The 23216-nt window shown below is 39.8% G+C and overlaps 1 protein-coding gene across 4 annotated transcripts in view; it reads left to right on the forward strand.

The window, feature by feature from the left end:
* KCNMA1 (potassium calcium-activated channel subfamily M alpha 1) overlaps positions 1 to 23216 on the forward strand; it is a 1434006-nt gene that overhangs the window by 1057096 nt on the left and 353694 nt on the right. For all 4 annotated transcript variants that reach the window (XM_019502361.1, XM_019502362.1, XM_019502363.1 and 1 more), the window contains 2 exons: positions 4180 to 4289; positions 18450 to 18518. In XM_019502361.1, coding sequence (XP_019357906.1) covers positions 4180 to 4289; positions 18450 to 18518 — 179 coding nt within the window. The remainder of the gene's footprint in view (positions 1 to 4179; positions 4290 to 18449; positions 18519 to 23216) is intronic.

Here is a 23216-nt window from a genome sequence, read left to right on the forward strand (position 1 = left end):
ATACATCCAGTCCCTCCAGAAGTTCCCTAACTAGTTCCTCACTAACCCTTGGCCTAGGTGCACCTCCCCTGGGGCCTGAGGGGGCCCCAGCAGGGGGGTGACTATTCCAGTCCCTGCTTAGGAAAATGGAGGCAAAGAAATCATTAAATATTTTGGCTTTGTCGTCTGGTGTGACGACCAAATTTCCTAACGTGTCCTGAAGGGGCCCCACATTACCCGGAAACTTATTTTTACCCCCTATGTATTTAAAAAAGAACTTCTTATTGTCCTTAATCCGGGAAGCTAGTTCCAGTTCCATCTCTGTCTTGGCCTTCCTGACTGCCCCCCTACATCCCCGAGCAACTACAGTATAGTCATCCCTGGTGATGACCCCTCCTTTCCATTGGGTGTATGCCTCCCTTTTAGCTAGGACACATTCCCGGATGCTTTTGGTGAGCTACAGGGGCTTGTGTGCCCTCCTGCTCCCTTTGATCCGTGTTGGGATTACCTTCCTTTGGGCTTGAAGGATTGTCTCCTTAAGGAGTGACCACTCTCCTTGGACACCTGGCTCCCCTCCCCTCTGGGACCTCAGTGCTTCCCCGACTATTCTCCTTAGCTTCTTAGCTCATTGAAGTCCTCCCTCCTTGCGCTGGACAGTGGATTCCAGCAGGCGACGATTACTGTCACCCAGGTGGTCAAGCACCCGCAGCCCTCTCACCAGGTCATCTCCCGTGGCCAGCACCAGGTCCAGCAAGGTCTCTCCCCTGGTGGGGCTGTGCACCTCCTGGGTTAGACGGAGGTCCTGCATTCTGGCTAAGAACCTACATGAGTGGTCAGATCTGGCTGACTGCTCTTTCCAGCAGATGTCCAGGAAGTTCAGGTCCCCCATGACTACCACACCCTTAGACTTCACTACCTCCATGAGCTGACCTAAGAATTCCTGGTCGAGCTCTTCCCCTTGGTTGGGAGGTCTGTGGTAGACCCCCACTGTTAAGTCTCTTTCCCCTTGACTGCCTTGTATTCTAACCCAAAGCAGTTCAGAGTGCCCTTCTTCTGATTCTTTGTTGTTGCAAAAGGAATGTGTAGGAACAAAAAAAAAATCCCTACACTGCAAATTTGTAGCGCCGGCACAAAATTAGACCCCTGAATATCCAGGGGTCAAACAATACCCCAGGGGGGAAAAAGCAGGGCAACCGGAGGCTTGGTCCTCCACAGAGATGCTCTGCTAGTCAGCCAGAGCATCTCTATGGGCTGGCCCTCACCCTGGTGCTGAAGCACGCTGCCTGCCCATGTGGCCTGGATTACTATTGATACACATTATTTCTCTAGAGTAAGGGCTTGGAAGCAGCAAAAGTGGGGAGAGGCCCCCCAGTTTGCTCCCTGAAAGAATAGGACCATGTGAAAAAAGGCAGCTTCAGAAGCAGTATCAGATGAAGGTCATTCTGAGAACTAGAAACAGGAGAGAGATCTGAAGGTGCTTTTTTTCTTGCTATTATCTAATGAAGGAGGGGAGGAGGCAGTCCAGGGACAGCAAGAGAATGGGAGAGAAGGGTGTAAAGGGAAAGAATGAAATAGATGTGAGGTCAGGAGCAACTTATATTAAATTATAGAATTGTGTTCCCAGAGTAATGGTTGGAAAACCAGTGCTTGATATTTTAAAATCTTGACTAGAAAAAAAATGCTTCCAATGTATTTTAGGTATGAATCCCAAAATGTCTAGTGGATTGAGTAGATGACTCAATAATTCTTTCTGTCTCCAACTGATATGACTTTTTGAGTCTATAGTGAGAGACTTCATTTAAGACCTGAATATCATACAAAACCTCTTGCTTTAATGCTCTTCTAAAACAGCTGTAGTTTGACTTGACAAGCAGAGATAAATTGTTGCCTCAGGATGCTTTTCTCCTTTTGATTGATTGCTGAATGGCTGAAAAATTGATTCTGGCATTTTTCCCCAAGTCACTTGAGTCTTGTGCATTAATCTCTTTGCCTGAATAGCAACAAAGATGTTTTCATACTATGATAATGAATATATATGTATATGTAAACCAAAAATATATGTTATAGCTTAAAGAAACCCAACTCTCTTTCAACAAACTATAATGCTTTTACTATAAAAAATACACAGTCCTATACCATACCTATACCATATGCTGAAAAGACTTCACACAGTTTCAGAATTTTTGGCCAGACTCTAGTCAAGCTATTTTTGTGTTGTGCTGTAAAAAACATGGAGGTGTTATAGTTGCTTCTGATGCTGGGCATTGAAACACCTGGTTGAAGCAAAAAGGGGAGGAAGAGCATTCTGGAGCTAAGCTACCTTAAGCCTGATCGTCTACTGGGTAAGGGATCTTACAAAAACAATATGTTAGCAATACAAATTAAACACAACTACCCTACCCACTGTATATGGAAGCTGAATATTTGTGAATCAGCTCCTTGCAACTGCCCTTTCCTTTGTGTTTTAGTACAGCTCAGTTCAGTGAAGAATCAGTCTTTTCAGTGTGTGTTCACTGACTCCCAAGAAAAACGAAGGTTTTGTGAACAGATACTGAGATTTTAACAGGTAAAGGATTTAAGGGTATCCCACTAAAATCAGTGAGAGCCTTCCACCCATATTCTCTACGTAGATTTGAAGCTCACAGCAAAAAAACTTTCCACAAGTGCCTTTTCTTTTATCTCATACCAAATGTTTTCTACATTCACTTCATTAGTTGTTGCACCAGAAAATCTCTCTCTTTTCAATCTTTGTGCTATGTGATGAAGACTATAATAAGGATGCAAGTAGGGATGGATTTGATGTTTCCATATTAATATTTCATTGCAGAATGTAAGGTTATCTTTCTCCCAGCAAGGTCTAAGTTTAAAAGGAATGGTTCCATGATCAGTAGCTTTAAAATGTACCTCCTCACAAAGGGCATAGTTTTTCTGCCTTTCATTTCTTGTGCAATTGTAGGTCCTCAAATGGTGACAGTAACTTGTTGCAATGTCAAAAATCAAAATTTCATATATCTTTTCCCCTATCCTAATGTAACTGGCATGTTGTTTCAGTTAATTTTGTGTCACAATGTATTAATTTCTCCCACAGGAACATATGCTCTCACTGTTCCTTAAAATTATCGTTTTGGTGCTGTGTCATAGGTATGATTCTTGCCTATACAAAAGGCTTTGTTTTTAACCACACAATTTGCTAATATAGTCAAAGGGCTACTATGAGAACATCCCATTGTTACTGAAACTTTTTAATGTTTTAATAAAATATATTAGAAAACATATAAAAGCAGACATTTTGAAACTCCTGGCTAGGACTTAGACACACAAATATGAGGAAATAGAAAACCTGATACAAAAAAAGACCTAATCCTCTCCACCTCCTCTTTGGTTCCCATAGATCTGATTTTAGAGGTGACCTTTTCCTTTAAAACAATCATCAAAAACATATTACTTGGAGACATGTTTAGGACCCTTGCCAATGAGTTTCCCCCCTGCTTCGTGTGCACATACCCCAGTCTGAAGAACAGCCAGTTTCCAAAGGGGCCAGATTATGGGATGTGTGTAACTGTGATTACAGCAGGACAGGAGAGTTTGGAGAGTTTGGATGGATGCCCCACCCCAACTACTGCAATAACAACTTTGCATATGGAATCAAAAATCATAATACTCCTGCAAATTTGGAGACTTTTTTGATGGTCATAGCCCATGGCACCTCTCTGTTTTTATAGCAGACTTGCCAAAAATTAAAAGATCTTTATATGCAGTATCAAAATTTTCCCCACTGGTGAACCAGTGTTATGGGTGCTGGGAAAGGAAAATAGAAGCAAATTGTGGCCAGTTCCTAAAATGTGCTGACATAGATTCACAGTTTCATGAAGCAGAATTGTGATTTTCCCCCCCCGTTATCAATTGTTGCAGCCTCAATTCAGTCATTATTGCAATGTGCCTACCATCCTGTCAAAGCATATCAAAATATAGAAATACTTAATTTTTATTTTTCATTGTCCATTTATTTGTTACACAACTTCAACATCATTTATTGGAATTCCATGGAGTCCTGTTCAACAGCATTATTAATTGATAACAAAATTGGTTATGATACCCAATTCAATAAGTTAAAAACTGATTCATGTTTAATCAGGTAGTTATATTTTCACTGAAAGCAGTTCTTCCTACACCATTGGTGTTTATATTTTCTTTTTTTAGATTGAAGAGGATACATGGCAGAAATACTATTTGGAAGGAGTCTCAAATGAAATGTATACAGAATATCTATCTAGTGCCTTTGTGGGTCTGTCCTTCCCTGCAGTTTGTGAGTAAGTAGATATATCTCTGTGTGTGTGTGTGTGTGTGTGTGTGTGTGTGTGTGTGTGTGTAAATAAACTGACATATAATCCTTGCCTCCTTTCAAGTGAAATCAAAGTTTTTCATAGAAGGCATCTCTGCTCTGCTGCCATTCCAGTATCATTGCTTCATCAGATGGGATCCAGTAAAATAAACATTAAAGCAATCACGGCATGGAAGTATTCCAAACATTTTAATGTCTGTTTTCCGAAGAGACTTGGAACTAAGTGAATATATATGAAAGACTACATGCTAGGAGTGCTGAAAAAATGAATCAGCAATCCATTTAAAGAGAGTTATTTACTCATAACTGATGTCCTATTGTTTCTTCTAATGGTTCCCATTCTTTGCATGGTGTCTGTCAATGTCACCCCTTGGCTCCTACCCCATAGCAAGGAAATTATTCGTTTATCTAAGCAGATGTAATGAAGTCATATATAGTGTAGGCAGATTGGTGTACAGCACTTTATGGAATTACTTGCAAAACACTTTGAACAAAAAAAACTTCTGCCAAAGAAAATATGTCCAGTTCCTTATGAGAGGGTGATATGAGTGACATTATATGTATAGCCATAATTTAATGCTTTATACAGTCTTTTTATTAGGGGCTGAATAACCTTTTATTTGTCTGAGAAGTGCATGTGCACAATGCTGTAATGATAGCCATCCCTACCCCCAAACATTTTCATGATAGTTTAATCCCTCAAATATCTACATCTTCTATAGTTGTTTTTAGTTTTTGCTATAGTCATGTCAAGAGGCTCAAGCTGATCTTGAAACCCCGCTGTTTCAGGTACTACACAAATGCACAATAAGGAGTATTCCCAGCCCTTGTATTATAAGTAGCTAAGACTACTTAAAGACAGTCAAAGGTGAAATGACTTGCCAAAGATCATGTTACAGCTCAGCGTGAAAGCTCTGAGTACATATTCAGGGATTCTGCCCCCCCGCCCAATGTCTTATCCATTACACAATGATGCTTCTTAGGCCTAAATCTCTTATTGACTCTGTTTTGAGGCTCTTTCAGCTTCCTACTGTGGGCTAATATCACCATACGTAAGACAAAATAAAGAAGTGGGAAAGAAAGAATAATAAACAGCAAAGTTGCTTCTAAACTAGTGTTTTTGATCTTCTCTGTTTAAACAAATCTAAACTACAAGTGGGGACTACTCTGTTTAAGAAAGAAGTCCTAACATATCCTTAGCTGGCAACACCTTAACTGGCCTTGCTTCTTAAAAGGAAAAACTGCTCTGTACACTGCTCAGCAAAAAAAGTCTAAGAAGTGCTTTACAATTCTCTAAACCACTGAATCATGCCTCGCCCACATTAAGCCAGTTCATGAAAAATCTCCCAGCAAAACCTGTTATCAAACACAGCCACATTTCCATATGGTGCCTAGAAAAATGTGATTGAGAATGTATTTAACATAAAGCTATCATTCATTTAACATGCTGATACAGCTGAGCTAGAATAATCAATAAAGAAGGACATTTAATGAGATTTAGGAACATCCCAAAACATTGGAGCTCTCCTCAAGCATTTGATTATCTGGAGGCTTAATTATCTGTGTTTTCTAGTTTAAATTAAAGAAAATGCTATAACTCAAACTTACCAGCAGTTTAATGATAACACTATTCAGTTCAGGTTAATTAAAGCACAGTGGTAATTAGAGTGTAGTGTTGTATATCATTGAGCTTGGCGCATAAGTATTTTCATTACAGTAAGAATTGACTATTCAATTTTAAGAAGACACAAAGGACACAAAATGTGCTTTAAACTAGTTTGTGAAGAGGAAGAAAGATTAATGGAAACTCTGGGTGTAATCAACTATCTGTAGATTTACAGACTTTTAGAGCAATTTCTCTAATCACGTATGGAGCTAAAACTACATGCAGCAAATATTGCTGTAACTAGAGGTCATGTGCTCTTCTTGCAGGCTGTTGGTCTTGATTACTAGCTTGGCAGCTTTTAGACAAGCCAAGAAAATGATTCTGTATACCATTTAGTTCAGACAACTGGCAAGAGAAAGGTGTAGAAAGAGCATTAAGTTCTATGGAGACTAGGAGTGCACCAATAGAGATTTTGGGGGCTGATACCAATGGCCAGTATTTAAGGAGGCATATTGGCTGATACCAATCCGATTTCCGATACAGTTGTGTGCAGCTGGTAAGTCTGTTGTGGTGGAAGGGGAGGGAGGAGGGAAGGGGCATGGAGGGGGGCAGATCAATGGCCCCTGTGGTGAGGGAGGGAGGGGGCAGGCACTGCCCAGGTGGGATGGGTGCTGGATGGAATCATGGCTTGTTGGGGGGGTGGCTCCCATCACTGTACACAACCCAGGACGGTATGGCTTGGGGGTGGGGCGTGTACTCCCAGATCTGCGCAGGGTGGGGCGGGGCAGGGCAGGGTAGGTGGGCTGCAGCTGCAGGCTGGAGCCAGGGCTGCACCAGGCTCTTCTCTGCAGGGGCTGGGCTTGGGGCAGGCAGTCATGGCACTGGGAGGGGGGCTATGGAGGAGGCTGTAGCCACCCCAAATGTTGCTGTAGCTCTGCTCCCAGCAGCGCCCTGCCCGCCCACTGCACGCTGCTGGGCTCAGCTTCTTGCAGCCTACATGCTGCACGCATGCATGGGCATTTATCTGCCAAATTATTGGACACTTCAGGCCTATTTCCGATACAGCCAATTTTCTTTATATCGGTACCAATCCGATATTGGACCGATGTACTGGTGCACCTCTAACAGAGACAGGAGACTAAACATCTTAGAAGCATTACCAGACTTTTTCCTTGATATGAAATGTGACCATGCAAGTGTTCAATTGAACCAGTAAAAGTTTAGCAGCTTAGTTTGAGTAGTTGGAAGGCCTACATTGTACAAGTGTTCAGGGGCTAGCTGTGTTTTCTGCAGATAGCTTGCATTGCAGAGAGCATCCAGGAAGGGAGTCCCAATGTACTTTGCTGGTTCTTTAGTCTGTCTTGAAACAGATGGCACTACCTGAGGGCACAGATCCAAGGTCACCATGTCTTTCTCACAGCATCCTTCCCACCCTCTTGGCTGTCAGACAGTAGATTCAGAGCGTGAGGGGGAGCTTTGCCTGTGGTGCTCCTAGATGTAGTTGCAATATGGATGCAGCAGCAACAGGAAGACAGAGATGTGTATTTACCTAGTAGGTGGTCTGTATGAGAGATCTGGCTTGCTCTAAACAGCAACCCTTAAGGAACTGCAGTTCAGGCAGGTGAGAAGGTCAGTGAGTCTCCTCTTGCTCTTTGTCTATTAGATACCCTTATGGAAAATAGCCTAGATACATGCACTATACTTTGCACTGCTTTTATTCCTCCTCCTTTAAGTCTGAGGGAAGTTTCATATGCCCATAAGCAAAATTCCTATGCTGTGAAAGTAGCTGTTCCTTGTGGTCCAGAGAATCTAAAATATAATTTTAACAAAATTAGGGTCCTGGCCATAGTGCAGGGCTTTGCCCATGGTGTTTATGGAGTTGCATGCCAACCACCATTGTTGGAGCTAGGACATTAGTTCCACCAGACCTCATCCTTTGTATTCCCAGAGCATTGACAGGACCCCACCAGGAACAGAACCCCCTGACACAGACTAACCATACAGGCCATTCCAGGTGGGGTAGGTTGGGGACCTCTGGGAAAAGTAAAGGCTGGGCAAAGGGACCAGTCCATGTTGGTGGGAGATCTGGCTGAAGAAATGGCATGGTGTTTGGGGTCTGTGTGAGGTCATGGGCCCTGGACAGCAGAGTGGAGTTTGAGGTCTGCAGGGCAGTCAGGGGGCTCAGGGAATGACATGGTGTCTGGGACCTGTGGAATTCAGATCAGGGTGGGTGCTGTTGGGTCATTTCCCCCATCTGCACAGCTCTGGGACTGTAGAGAGGGCTGGACTTTCCCAACTCCTGGGCTGACAGGAAGGGGGTTTGTCTGTGCTTCAGCCAGAGCAGTGGAGTCTGGCACATCACAGACTGTTTCCCTGAACTAGGGGGGAGGGCAGAGTGCATGCTATGATGTCACAGGACAGCATGGAAGCGTCTATCAATAGGGTAAGTGTACAAGCATTTATTTCTCCTGTAGAGTTTCTACCAGGGGAAATTTGCACCACTTTGGATGCGGCAGAAGTTTCTACTGCACCACCCACCAGTTTTTGTCTGGTAAAAAATGTTTGAGCACACATGTATACTTTCTACCAGTGGACCACAATTCCTCTAATAGAAATCCTTGTACACACCCTTAGAGGCAGTTACTATAGTGCAGGGAAAAAAGTTTGCCTGCTAAAAGAGAGGGGCAAGATTTTAGGCAGATATTGCCACGTCACTATTATTCAGTCTAAGTAAGGACACGCAACACTGGGAAGATGCTGAGATTCAGAGGTGTAGGACATTTTTTCTTTTTTTTTTATTAAGGCTTTAATTTATCTCTTCGTTGGTTTTCTCAAATCCTAATTGCATACTGTTTGTGCTGCAGTTCTTGTTTGTCATGGTGATTCTCACAGTTCTTACTTTCATTACTAGGTTGAGGTGTTGAGAATATACACAGTAGTTACCATTAAAAAGACAAAATGTATCTATGGAATCTGTGTCTCCTTAGTGTACAAAATGACTACAGTGTCTAATACTGTGAAGGAGCAATCATTGTCTAATACCAAGTTGTTAAAGACAATCTGCATAGCTACCTACTTGGCAGTACTTTACCTGTTGCTTGTTCAGCATCAGTGGCCATTTCTACATGAGACACTTGTATAAACAAGTACTAAATGACTGCATAGTAACCCAAGTTACTGTGCAGTAGTGCCAACGAACATCTTTTTTGTGATGCTGCTGCGCAATAGCATCGCATTGCAATTGTTGCCATGTGGTGCAACTGCACAGTAGTATCGAGCTACTGCACAGTCAGCATCTCGTGTAGACATGGCCAGTATTACTTTTGTTTCTGCATCACCAGCTTGGCTACTATGTGATGAATACTCCTAATCAGTTGAATAGTAAAACTGCAGCTTCTAACAGAAACCATGTGCTTGATCAGTATGATCATTCCATTCATATTAGCTAGAGAAAAAACTATGTAATGACAGGCTTATGCATAAGTTTAAGAATATATAAAGGACATGAAAACTTAATAATTAACATATGAAACTCCCTCTTTACTTATCCGCCTATCACATCTGTTTATGAAACTTATATCTTAGTTAAATATGAAATAAAGAGTAACATTTCACTTTAGTTCTACCCTGGAATACATTACCTACATTTGCAAAGAAAGAGTTAGCTTTGATTTTTTGTGTTAGGGGTAGTGGCTTCTTTTTTTTCTGTTTGTAGAAGACCAGTTGAGCTCAGTCTGGTTGTGGTCCATAGCTATTGTTGCAGTACGCAAAGGTTAATATTACAATAACTCATATTCCTACAATATCATTGCCTACCAGTAGTTATGTCTGCGGAAAACTCACACAGTGATACAAATATTTTCTGCCATTTCAAACTCTGTGAGTTTCTAACCTGCTCCATGCTTTTATAATCTGGGATAATATTGCAACTCAAAGTTACAGATCAAAAATGAATATGGAACCCTACCTTAGATTCAGGGTTTTTTTATGGTAATTGTACTGATAGGTAAGGCACCCAGTTTGGCTGTTATTCTCACCATCTACTGAGTGACAGTATTTGAAAATCAGTGCTTCCAGAAGCAAACTTCTTTGCTCACCTGCGTACCACCTCACCTCACCCTTGTCAATTACTGCTGGCTTAACTAAACAGTTAAAACTCACAGCAAGCCATGAACCCATTTGAATATCACCCGCAAACTGAGGTTTCTTTAAATGTGTATCATCACCCATAGTTTCTATAAGTTCATAAATGTGTACTGCAATTTATTTATGGGTTTGCAAGATCCTGCCCCTTCACAGCCAGACACATTATTGATCACCAGGGATTACCTGTTTATCTTTAAATGGTATCCTGATGGCCTACCTCCACACCCATGGATTATTTTCAGTTTTTTTATTTGAAGACACTGTTGCTTTGGTTTGGAGGAGCTGATTTTTGTGGATTACTGTTCTTCCCCACTGTAAAATAGTGTTGTGTATTGTTTTTAATGGAAATGCATTCCAGTTTAATCCATAGACAAGCTCACTGATTCCACTGGGCTTTGGATCATCTTATAATACTTGGGTGTCTTGGTCCTCTCTCTGAAAAAAAAATCTCTCCCCCCTGCCAGAAAGTGTTTTGATGCTTTGTAATATACGATTGATACTTGTAATGCCTACACAGTAACTATAAACCAGTACTCCTACCAAACCTGACCTCTCAGCCTATGCAAACATTGAATAGCCATTTTCTCTTTCCATTATTTTACCAAATTATACATGTCTCCATAATAATGGGAATATGTTGCCTGATCCCAAACCAGAAGATCTTTTTTAAGAAATTAAGAACAATGGCCTATATTGGATGGTCTTCACACTGAGCCTATTGGAATAAAATTTCTAGACATTAACATGATTTTTAACAATGGCACCATGAAAGGAGTAAAAATTTGTTGATTATCTCTAGAGTCATCACAGAAATATTACATAAAGTGCTAAACTATGTGAAGCATGTTTCTGTGCACACCCATTCAGCATTGTTTATGCACAAATATTTTGAACATTTTAAAATAATTTATCTCTGAAGCATGTGCTAGATCCTGATTCAGGCTGAGAGAATCTAAAGCTGTGTACTTTAGTAGTTTAACTGTAAGCCTGAGCAACATTTTCCCTACCCTGAATCTGGCAGTGGGTATTTTGTTCCACTCAGTCATTCATCACTTCCAATATATAAAATGTAATTATGTTTCATTTTATTGGACAGAAGGGATTAGGACAGAAGACGTGCCTTTAAAATATGGGATCTCTGTGTCTCTCTGCAGCTGAGACTGTAGTTAAAATTCTAATTTGACATAGAAATCCTAGTGCCCCCTTAGCTAAGACCTATGTAATAGATTATATTAAAGTCCCCAGTGGCCTGATTCACCTCTCATTTAGCTTGCTGTAATTCCAATGACTTCAGTAATTTTTCTCTTGAATTACACTGGCATGAGAATCAGGTCATAGGATATTTTCACAAATACAGCTATGTACATATAGGCTCCATAGTTCATGGCTGTTCCACCTAAGAGTATGTCCTTCAGAGTTTCTGTCCCTTACCACTTCTTAGGATTTATGAAACTTCATGTTTTACCACTTATCTTTACCAGTTTAATTACTTTATCTGTTTAATCTTAACTGATGTATAGTTGTAAAAGAATTTTAGATATTCTGTTAAATAGGATGCTAAATGATAAATATTGGTGATGAATAAGTACTGATATTAAAGGGAAAATCCTCAGATGTTGGATTTATCTCACCAGACTACATGACACCAGAAGCTGTTTCACAACAGTTTTTGTGCTTGTTGGGCTTTCCCTGTATGATGGGCTTTGGCCACTGACTTGACACATTAATTCGCTCTGCCTCTGCCTTGTTCTGCCTATAAAATATTTTCTTTTTCATCCAGTAGTGTAACTGGAGAGGGGAGAGGAGCTGTGTGACAGGATTGGTGCCCAAGGGCTGCCGGGGTGCCCTGCTGGGGCTGCCCCAATACTGTTAGGCCCTTGTTCCTGCTTCCTTGCCTGCCATGGGTTGTTGATGAAAGTAATGAGGGGAGGCTGATAAACCTAGGTACATGCTCTTTCTCTCTTTCTATGTCTCGCCCAGTATTCGTTCCCTCTAGCCCTTGAGGGCTACATTCATGGCCTCCTTCCACCCCTACAGCCATGCCCATGCCTTGCAGGTATTATTCCATTGCCATTTGATCCCTTGTTAGGTCCTGGCTTTACTAACTTTAGCCTATGGGTTAATCTAGCTGTTGACTGATGGCCTAGGCAAACTGACTCTGGTCTAGACTTTCCAGTCTCTGCAGCCTCCAATTGGCTGCTGGCTGCCTCGATCATCCTGTCCAGGCTTGGGTTCAGGCTCTTACTCCCTCAGCTTCAGCTGGGCTGTCCCTCCAGCCCCTGGGTCACTTGGCTCTAAGTTGCTCTTAGTCCAGCCTCCTTGGTGCCCTTGACCCAGGGCAAGGCTTTATCTCTGGGGCCACCACTTCTCCCCTTTCAGCCACACCAGGTCCACTGGTTAAACACCAAACAGGTAAACATATAATAGCACAACCAAAACACATGTATACTGCCTTCACAAAGCTAGCATCCCACAAACTATAACCTACAGGGCTAAACTTATCTCACCCCTATGTGTAACATCATTTCCCTGGGCACTGCTTCCCCTCTGTCAGCTTTCCTGTGGAAACTCCTTTCCCTGCAGCTTGCAGGGCCTGACTGCCTGCTTGGTCTCAGGGACTGGGCTTATGTGCCCAGGAGTTCCACCTCCTTTCAATCGCCAATCTTCACCCCACAGCCACACACCAGAGTTTTAAATCTCTAAATCAAAGGGCAGCCAGTGATCCTGCCTCTGGCTCCCTGGGGTGGGTTCCTTTTGCTTTGACTGGCCACTTCAATCCCCGCTCTCCTTGCAAATGTTTCTCACAGGTCTCTCAGGGATGCCATCTGCCAAAGCACCCACCCTCCTGTGGACTGTTTTGTCACAGACTCCACTGTGCTGATTGAGTTTTCCTTCCCCTCCCTCGTGTCCAAGTAACAGGGTTCGGGTCCCCTGTTACAGGCTGCGATGCCCTTCTTCCCCAGAATCTTTGTTGCATCTAGAGCAGCCCTGCCCCTTGGGCCATAAGAGCTAAGCTGGAGAACCTGCAGTGCTACCTGGAGGTAGGATCTGTGTGTTGTGTGCCTGGCCCTAGAAGCCAAGTGACATGCTTTTTGTTAATTATATTATGTGGTTGTTGCACATGGCATGAAAGATGAAGGTTTGCCTATCCAGTGTTTTAATCATGTGAACAAGAGCAGGCAACAGGCTTGTGGAAGCCCTGTGCTCTCAGACCTAGAAGCTGAGCAGAAATAGTCCTATGTTACCCAGCCATAGGAGCTGGGTGCAGGAATGTGGCAGGAGCAGCTGGGGTCTCTGAGTCAACGGACAGATAAGACCCTCCTATGACCAGGTGGCATGGGGATGCTCCAGCTAGCCTTCTAGGGCCTGACAGCATACGGTCTCTCAAGCTGAAGTCCTGTGGCTGGGGGGGGTGGTGCTGCTCCAGATATGACAAAGGAGCACTTGCCTTCCGCCCCCAATGTTTGCTTCATGGCACCAAAATTAATAGGTACATCTCTGTTCTTTATGTACACCTCTGTTCTCACAGGAGAAAACCAGACCACATAATTTGGCTCTATCTTAATAAGTTATGTAGTCAATGACATGCTATACTGTAAATCTCACATACAGAAGGACATAAAAAACTCCACCGACAAACTCATTTCATTTGCTGAAAATGCCACACAGTACACCCAGGGTTCCATCTTCAAGGTACTAAAAATTGGTATGATCCACTAGGTTAGCCAAACAGGTATTTCACGTTAAGTATGCAAATAGTCCTGTGAAGTCAGTGAGAATATTTAAATACCTTTGCAGTACCTGCTGAAGTGTTTTAGTGGATAAAGACAAAGTGCTCAGCTCCTGATAGGATTGAGTCCAAAATTAGATCATAAAACGTCAAACACAAAAACAGGTGACTAAAAAGCAGCTCTAATATTTTATTTTTCAGATAGCGTATATACAGTGTAATAATGTCCACTCTAATAGGCAAGTCTTATTAAACTCAGTGTATTTTCAGATAGTCTCTATCCTGAATTTGAAAGCTATGTCTTCTTTGTGATAGAAAGGAAAGTAGTAGTCACCAGAACTAGTTTCATCCTCAGCACTATACATACAAAGTACAGTTTCACAGTGAGGTGACAAAAATAACAGATCTGTGAAATAATTTTAAAATGATTTGCTGAATTTAAGATACTGTTGTGTATCTTCTTATGTACTACAGTTGTGTGTGCATATGTTAATATAAGGAAAAATGCAATAAAATCTATGTGAATAGAATTTCTGGATAAAAATAAATTAGAGGACTCCTTCGTATTCTGAGGATAGTATATGTCCTTTGTTGACAGCAGCCTGAAGAAAATGATTATGGCTTGAGGTCTGGCTTTGAGGAGGGAAAAAGTGTAAAGAATAAATATTTTCCACCCAATAGCATAAGTTTTATATAAAATACCTTTACTACACACATTTTTCATATAAATTAACGATTAACCAATATTATATCTTTATGTTCCGCTGCTAAGATATTATGATGATATGTGCCATAATAGTAAAATAGATATATAAATAAGTACATATTTTGATAGTTTTGTGTACAATTAATACAGGAGGTACAAGTATCTAACTTACGTCAACAAGTAGCCTTTACCAGTCAAGAAATCTGATTTTTTAAACTATTTATTAATTAATACAAAATATCAAAAATCAATTTAACATTTTAAGATACAACCAGTCCCCTAAAATATCTATAAAGACAAATATCTATTTTCCATCAACAGTGCTCCCTCAAGAAGGCTGATTTAATGACAAGAACAATTTATTTCTCTCTGGGTAGATGGAAACATTTGGGCTCAGCTTCTTAAGAGCCTTTGTTCATGAACATCTGTGTTGAAACTCCTGTAGTTAACAGATGATATTGGCAGTAAAAAAGTGATTAAGGCTTTCTATAATGTCATCGTCAATTTTTTTGTGGACCTCTACATAATAATTATGGGAGGGGGGAGGGATGGAGTGATCTGACTTGTTATTGTAGCACTTATATTCAGAAGACTGCCAGTAGAAGCCCTTTTGTGACAAATGATATTATTCTGTTCTTTTCATTATTCTGCAAGCAGTGACATGCTTTTTGTTAATTATATTATGTGGTTGTTCCACAAAGCATGAAGGATGAAGGTTTGCCCATCCAGTGGTTTAATCATGTGAACAAGAACAGGCAACAAAATATTTAGTTTTAGAGATTAAAAAATATTTTAACCATGCAAGTCAATTTCAAAATTAAATACTGGAATTATATATGATATACCAGTGCTACTGCTTTATACTGATATAATCTTTTCCCTGTTTGTGTTACTTTACAAAAGCCACTGTTACTGGCTCTATGATAGTTAGGGAGACAGAAGCAGAAAGGTGAAGTGAATTTCCCATGTTCATTAGGGGTGTGCAAAATGGGCCGTAGTCTATTCAGATTCGGATTCAGCCTGAATTGGGGACAGTGATTCGCTTAGTTGATTTGGATCACTGTCACTGATTCAATTCGGCTGAATCTGAATCTCAAGATTTGATGCTGATTCAGAGAATCAGCAATCTGGCCATAGACACAGTTTTAAATGTTTTTTCTACATACCTCAAGGTATCAGGCGTGGCTCATGAATGCTGCAATGATGGGGCAGATGGAGCATCCCACAGGAGCACAGGGGGCCCCCCTATATGCTTGGCGGCAAACCCAGAAGTGGACCAGAAGTACTTCCAGTCCACTTCCGGATCTGCCACCGAGCATGCTGGGGAGCACCCCAGTGCCTCCTTGGCTCAGTGATTGGCCACGGGGGGGAACCCAGGTGCCCCTCCAGACCAAGGAGGCACCACTCGCAGAGCCTAGGGAGCTTGGAGGGCCCCCCTGGCATGCTGCCCAGTGGACCCAGAAGTGGACTGGAAGAGCTTCTGGTCCACTTACAGGTCTGCTGTCAAGTGCTCTGGGGAGCCCCCCGTGCTCTTGTGGGATGCTCAATTTGCCCCAGCATTGCAGCATTCATGAGGCACCTGGTACCTTGTGGTATGTAGAAAAACCATTTAAAGCTGTGTCTATGTCTGAATTGCCGAATCTCTCTGAATGGATTTAGAGGGTTGTGATTTGATTCAGAGAGATTAAAGGGTCTCCTGATTCAATTCAGATTCGGAGTTTCAGCCACTGAATCAAATCAGGGACCAAAGCTTCACAGAGCCCTAATGTTCATACACTGAGGCAGTGCTTGAGCAAGAATTAGATTTCCTAGAGTTCTTGGCTCTCATTCCTGTACTTTGTAAATCACACCATTCTTTTTTCTGTTCTATGATGTTTGCACATTAAATGCCTATCACAATACAGAATCTCAGGCCACCCCACTGTTAACATTACGCTCTGTTGAAAATGAATGTACAAGAAGGTTGCACTAAAGGTAGTGTGCTGATAGGGAGATGATTAGCTCCATGAATCTGATTCACACAGCCCTGATGTAAGTTACAGCCATTACTTTGGGGTTTCAGGTATAACTTATATTAGCAGGAAACTTAACACAGTTCAGTTCTATGTAGCCTCCTTTGCAAGCTCCCTGACCCTAGGTTTGGGGGGATCAGCAGATGCAAATTACATTCTCCAGTCTCTGTTGACCGTTACGTAGGCTTTCTGTGTCCTGATGCTTATATTTTGATAACAGTACATCACTAATTTCAAGCCAAGGGTTTTCACATCACCAGTTTAATTTTTTCCAGGAGGCTGGGCATTTTGTGCCCAAAAGCTTTTATAACATATCGCCCCAATATATAGTTGATTCAGTAAAAGGCATCACCAAAAATCCTTCTCTTTCATATATTTCCTGGATCAACATGTCCACAACAACACTCCAACACTACAACTATTTCCAAGAATTTCAAGTGACCCCTACTTTGTCATTTCTTCCGAAATTTGCAACAGCAATTTATAGTTGCAGTTCAGCAGCTCATGCAGTAGTCTCAGCCAGATATGTACAAAAGATAGTCCTCAGTCCTTCTTGTTTAGATAAATTCTAGGAAAATGTGACCCACTCTCCCACCATCTCTTTGTTGTTCTCTGTCTCTCTCTCACACACATTAATGGAAGTCTATAGGTCTTACAGATAATTTCAGGTTCAAGGAAATTGTCAGTTGTACAACATATAAATGTACAAGTATAGTGTATGAAGTACAATATAAGATGCACAAACTGTTATATATGTAACTGTAAAAGGATGAAGTTCTTTAGAGTTCCATAAAAGAAACACTCGAAATTAGCATATAATGCACATTTTACAAATTTGTAGCATAGAGGCATGGAATATTGGATTCAAGTACATTTCAATTTGGTGATGGAATGCAAATTCTTCCTACTTAGAAATTGTACTGTGTTTTATTTCATAATTTTGGAAATGACCATGTGCAACAAGACTGTTTATGTTGTGTTAAACTTAGTGAAATTACTGCAATGTAAAGCTGGTACTCTGATGAATATCACCTTTGGAATGTATTGGTAAATAGCGACTCATGTACACGTCACAGCTAAAATGGTCATTATTAAAAGTCAGCATTTATTTTTCCACACACTGATATCTGAGATTATCTCGGTATTTCCCTACTTAGAATAGACGATACCTTTGTTAACTGTTGGTAAGTGTTGGCAAATATTGACTTTTTTAATGAGTCTTCTGTTTTAAAAATAAATACTAGAAGATATATTATCCAAAGCAAATGTTTTCAACCTGAGTGCTGCATATTCTACAGTGCCATGAGATCATTTTAAGGATGCTATGGGTTGTCACGCAATATCACTACTGTGCACATTCTTCACATGATGTGCACATTTCTTCACATGATTCATAGAGATTTCAAATAGGAATCCATAATGTCAAAAACATTCTGTCCTGCTGTGGTTTATCTGAGTTTTGTGCAAGAATTGCTCTACTACTTTTTCTGACAAGTGAAAGACAAGAGCTGGCATTTTCTGAGCTGAGCTGGCTTTGGGTCTAACGAGAGATATCTTGAGTCTAAATTGAGAACCACTGGTCTAAGGAATGAAATACCTTTGACAAGCATCATGTGACTATTCCAGCATAGTTTGAAAATTTACCTCTTCTCCAACACTGTGTCAATTACCATTACCATCAAAACAGTGTTGCATTAATAACCTGTTGTTTGCTTACTAGTCATATTTAGATGAAAGAAGTCTATTGATAATCATAGTAATGGAAAGGCCTTAAGAAATGTTCTTTGTAGATCTGATTGCAAAATGAGAATTATCAGGAAAAAAATGCCCCCCTATTTATCAAAAAAAAAGTGGAATGTTTTGACTAGCTCTTATTATGTGAAGTTGAGCATGAAGAAGGACTGACTCTTAGCTTTTTCTTCTTGCAGACTGGTATTTGCGAAGCTGAAGCTTTTAATGATAGCCATAGAATACAAATCGGAAAAACGGGAAAGCAGGTATGTCAATGACTATCAAATCTAACATTTTTTGGAATGCACCATGGACAATTTGGTCTGCTTTTTTTCCAGAAAAAAATACATTGCTATTCTTACACCTTTGAAAGCATTTCAAAGCATAATTAATATGGCATCACTTTACACCAGTTCACATAATCCTGGCAGGATCTCTCTTCATGTCTCTACACCCAAACAAATTTAATGTCAAATACCTTGTTTCAAGATAAAAGATATTTTTTATGAGAAATCATCCTCAATACATATAATTTAATATCAATCAACAACTTCTTTTATATCCTTTGCCTTACAAAGGAATGTGTCAGCTCCAGTTCAGAGTCCAACATATTTTACTAGACTGTCAGGAATGGAAAATGGGAAGACACTAACTATCTTATAATAACATTACCTATTATGTGCTGCATGAACTCCTCAGAATAATATGAATAAGCTATGGAGAATTAATTTTAGTAAGAAAATTTCAGTATATCAATTTCTTTTTCTATTGAAGAAGTGATTAAAAGTTTTCTATAGTTAATAATAAAAATGCATATGCAGACAAAGGATGCTTTAGGTTTTTAAAAATTATTGCATTTTTTTATATAAGAACAAATAACAGTCTGAGCCTAATGTATATTGTAGTCAAATTTACACTTAATCTACTGGGGCTTTCATCCCTGTATTTACATTATGTTCAGCCCCATTATATTTGGAAATGTCAGAAAAAAATCTCTTACAATGTGTTCTCCCTGGTTGTGATACAGTGTAATTTAGGTTTGCAATCATATTAAATATTTTTGCAGTATGTTAGGAGCATACCTCTGGGTTTATATTAAAAATATGGAAATATCAAATCTAAGCTGAATTTTATCTTTACTTGGCCTAAAACTCTTACAGTTTTAAGATGATTCAATAAAATTATGCATGCACACAAACACACAGACACAAATATGCATGAATGTGTGGTGTGTGTGTGTATGTGTGTGTGTACACACACACATACACACACACACCATTTTTTGGCACCTGCTCACATAAAACCATTGATAGATAACATTGAGTTTATACAACCTCAGAGTTTACCAGAACAACAAATTCTCTCATTGAACCAAGTGTCATAAGTTCTTTGAGATTTTGAAGGCTTTCATATTCTTCCATGCCTTTATTTAAAGACTCTTTCCTGATCTTCATTTAATTATCCATGTTTCCATTTAAAAAACCTTTGAAAAGGAGACGGAATATCTGTTACAAAATCCAGATCTTTTTCTTTGTTATATGGGTATTCCCATGTACATGTATTCATCTTTTTTATGACTAGTTATGTGTGAAAAGGTATATGTGATGCTCAATATTCTTTTTGTCATGCAGATTAAGGGACTGCTATTTTGTCAGAATCTTGAAATGTTTTTGACTCCCATGGGCTCATCTTAAAATAAACACTTTCCATTGATCAATCTCATTCTGTGCTAGCTAATGTAAACTAAACCAGTTGTTGGTCTTGTATGTTAAATCAATTTCATCCATTTTTAGAAAGGACATTAATGGCCACTTTTTACATGAAGCATTCATTTATATTGGTTCTCACCAAGAATTCCCAACTCTTTGCAGACACTGCTTCCATGGTCATTTAGTGACCATAAGCTATGAAACTGTAGTCTCTCTGTAGCAATATAGGAGATGTCCCAGGACTCTTATGAGAATCTTGCTGACAACTTCAAGGGAAGCTGGAATGAATCCCTAATCAAAGAACGTATAGAAATCTCAAGTAAAGTAACAGTAAGACAGGGCATTTCTTACCTACATTCACATAATTTAGAAGTTCATAATTAGTAAGACTGATAGGAAGAACACATTGACAATTTAGGGAAAAATACTAAAGATGACATATTAACCCTTTTGAGCTTGTGTTTAACGTAGCTAGACATCAATATATAAGTAAACTTGTTTGAATATCAGACTTTGCTATAATAAACCAGTGTCTAAATGGTACCTCTTGCTATGATGTACCAGGGACTGTTCTAGAGTTCAGTATTTTGTGAACATCAGGGCCAACATATCTTCATTCCTTTAGAAACTATGAATAACTACTTTTTTGTGACATAACGTTAATTTATAGCCCTGAGGTCTATGTCATAGTGCACCACAATATCATACCATTCTGCTACCATTTAACCTTCCTTTTTTTTTAGCCCAATTCAGCATGCATTTAAGCGTGTACTTAATGGTAAAATTGAATATAATACATTGATAGCCATGCTTTAAAATCAAGTAAAATGCCATTGACTTACCAGAGACCTGAGATTTAAGCCTTCCCATATTGGAACCCAAAGCATTCATTTCTTACATTTTAGAGGGTCTTGAATCATACCAGTTCTGTCAGGACCAATGAAAAATTTCTATTAGCTCCTCATAAATAATCAGAAGGCATCATCCTTCTTCCTCAGGATCCATTGTTATTTGTAAAAACATGTAATATTTCTACATGAATAAACAATCTGCTCCTGTGTTTGCACAGAACTCTCTTTGAAGTTAGCGAATTGTATGCTAGAATTACAGGATCAGATGTACTAGCGCAAGGTTGTCCCACTGGTGGCTTGCAAGGGATTAATAACTGACCTGACCCATGGGCTTCCCCCCAGTTGCCACTTCTCCCACTGCTCCTGCTGCTCCTGCTTCCAGGCTCCCCCTGCTCTGTTCCTCCAGGTTCTGCTTCTTGCACTGCCTTTGGGGGCAGGCTGTTATGGGCAGGGCCCATTGTGGCCCAGGCAACTCATGTCCTACATGGAGAGTTGAACTTCCCCCAGTGAGGGGGTACAGGGAGAGGGGGAGTCCAGGTGTGCCAGTCAGGGGCCTGCAGTCTATGCAGATTATGGATCCTGGTCACTCAAAAGTTGCAAAGCCTTGTGCTAGCACACAGTTATCTACAAAGACACAGTGTGGAATCCTATCCTCATATTAATCTCTCACTGACTTCAATAGCCATGGTTTCAGTGATGATGTAAATACCCATTTACCAAAGCATTAATTTTTCTGGTAATTTGGCATTCTAAGGATTTGTAAATTAGGGTACATTTTTGCCAGTATTAACAAACACAGGGACAGATCCTCAGCGATTATAAATCAACATAGCTCCCTTTAGGTCATTGTTACTGTGTTGATTCATACCATCAATAGTGTTTATTCTCCCTGCTAGTCTTAGTTGTACTGTTTGAGGTATAAACCACAATCCTGTCAGCAGTATTGGGGCCTTAGCGCATAGGTGTTTCATGATTCTACTGAATTTCTTACAGGTAGGACTTAAACATGCTTTTAAAATGTTTATGAAAATTGAACTAGAGTTAATATAGTCTTAAACATGTAAGATATTTTAAAAATGAATATAATGACCATATACAGGCTATATTTTATGTTCATTATAGATTTCTACTCTTGCATCTAGACCATAATTACATTTTTCTTTTAGCACTCAACAAATCACTTAATATTCCTTATACTTAGGTTTAATTTTTAAGAGACAATTTAGAGTTTAGATCTTATTTTAGGATCTATTATCACAGATCCTTGCAACTGTGCACTATCTCACTGACAGCAATGGGTCTCTGCCCAGGCATAGAGGTCTGCACAAACTGATTGCAGGTGAGATTGTGAATCAGCTGTTAGTGCATTTGAAGTAATTTGTTCTACTTTGGAACTAATGAACATTGATGTGGTCAGTCTTAATATGTATGAGGAACTCTTTTTTCAGATTTACTCTTGTTTCTATGATGTAGTCTAAAAAAGCTAAAATATTGTAAAATATTTATTTTTAGTCCAGTTGTGGAAATGCCTTATCTCTATGAGAAATATGTTAGTTTACAGGAACATGGGGAGAATCATTCTGAGATTGTTAAAGTGAAAATTTCTAACTTTTCTAAGTGACTGCATTACAACCGCATCAATGTAAAATACAAAGACCAGCATAAATCACAATCTGTCAATGCCAGTCCCGTTTCTTTTTTTATATCTTATTTTCTCCAAATATAGGCAAGGATGAAAACTTAACTAACATTCTTCCCTCTTGCACCCTGTGTTTTACTCCTTCCGTTAAATTTTCTCTGTCTTTCCATTTATTTGTTCTCATTCTCAACAGAAAAACCTTTTTTAACATACAGCGTTTGGAGAATTTTAAATAAAGGGTTTTTTTGTGTTTGTTTTGGTGTCAGTTGATTTCTTATCAAAGTGTTTGATTTGCAATTTTTTTCTTGTCGTTTGCAGAAGCCGAAAGCGGTATGCCCTCTTCGTTACCTTTCCTTCCAACCTCAACCCTACCTTCACTCCTTCTAACTTCAGGACTAATTCCTTGCCAAGAACTCAGGAAGATAACACCTTTGTCTATCTTTCTCTTTATATATGTACATATATATATATATATATATATTCATGTGTCCGTGTGTGTGTGTGTGTATATATATATATATATGTATATATATGCATATTTATATGAGCCCCCAATTTCAAGGAGAGAGAATAGCATTTTGTTTCTCTGCTGGTTCTTGTGATTCATGCACTAACTTCTTTGCAGGAAATATGGAATAAAATATAAACTGTAGGGCTTTTTACCTTATGACATCTTTGGTATATCAGATTAGTACTTTCAGAATATAGACTTTCTGCTGTATGCCATCTTTTCTTCCCTCTCTTTTTTTCCCCATTTGTTTTGTA

The sequence above is a fragment of the Gavialis gangeticus genome, unplaced genomic scaffold (genome assembly GCF_001723915.1).
Source record: "Gavialis gangeticus isolate Ggan-Ray unplaced genomic scaffold, GavGan_comp1, whole genome shotgun sequence".
Taxonomy (NCBI): domain Eukaryota; kingdom Metazoa; phylum Chordata; order Crocodylia; family Gavialidae; genus Gavialis; species Gavialis gangeticus.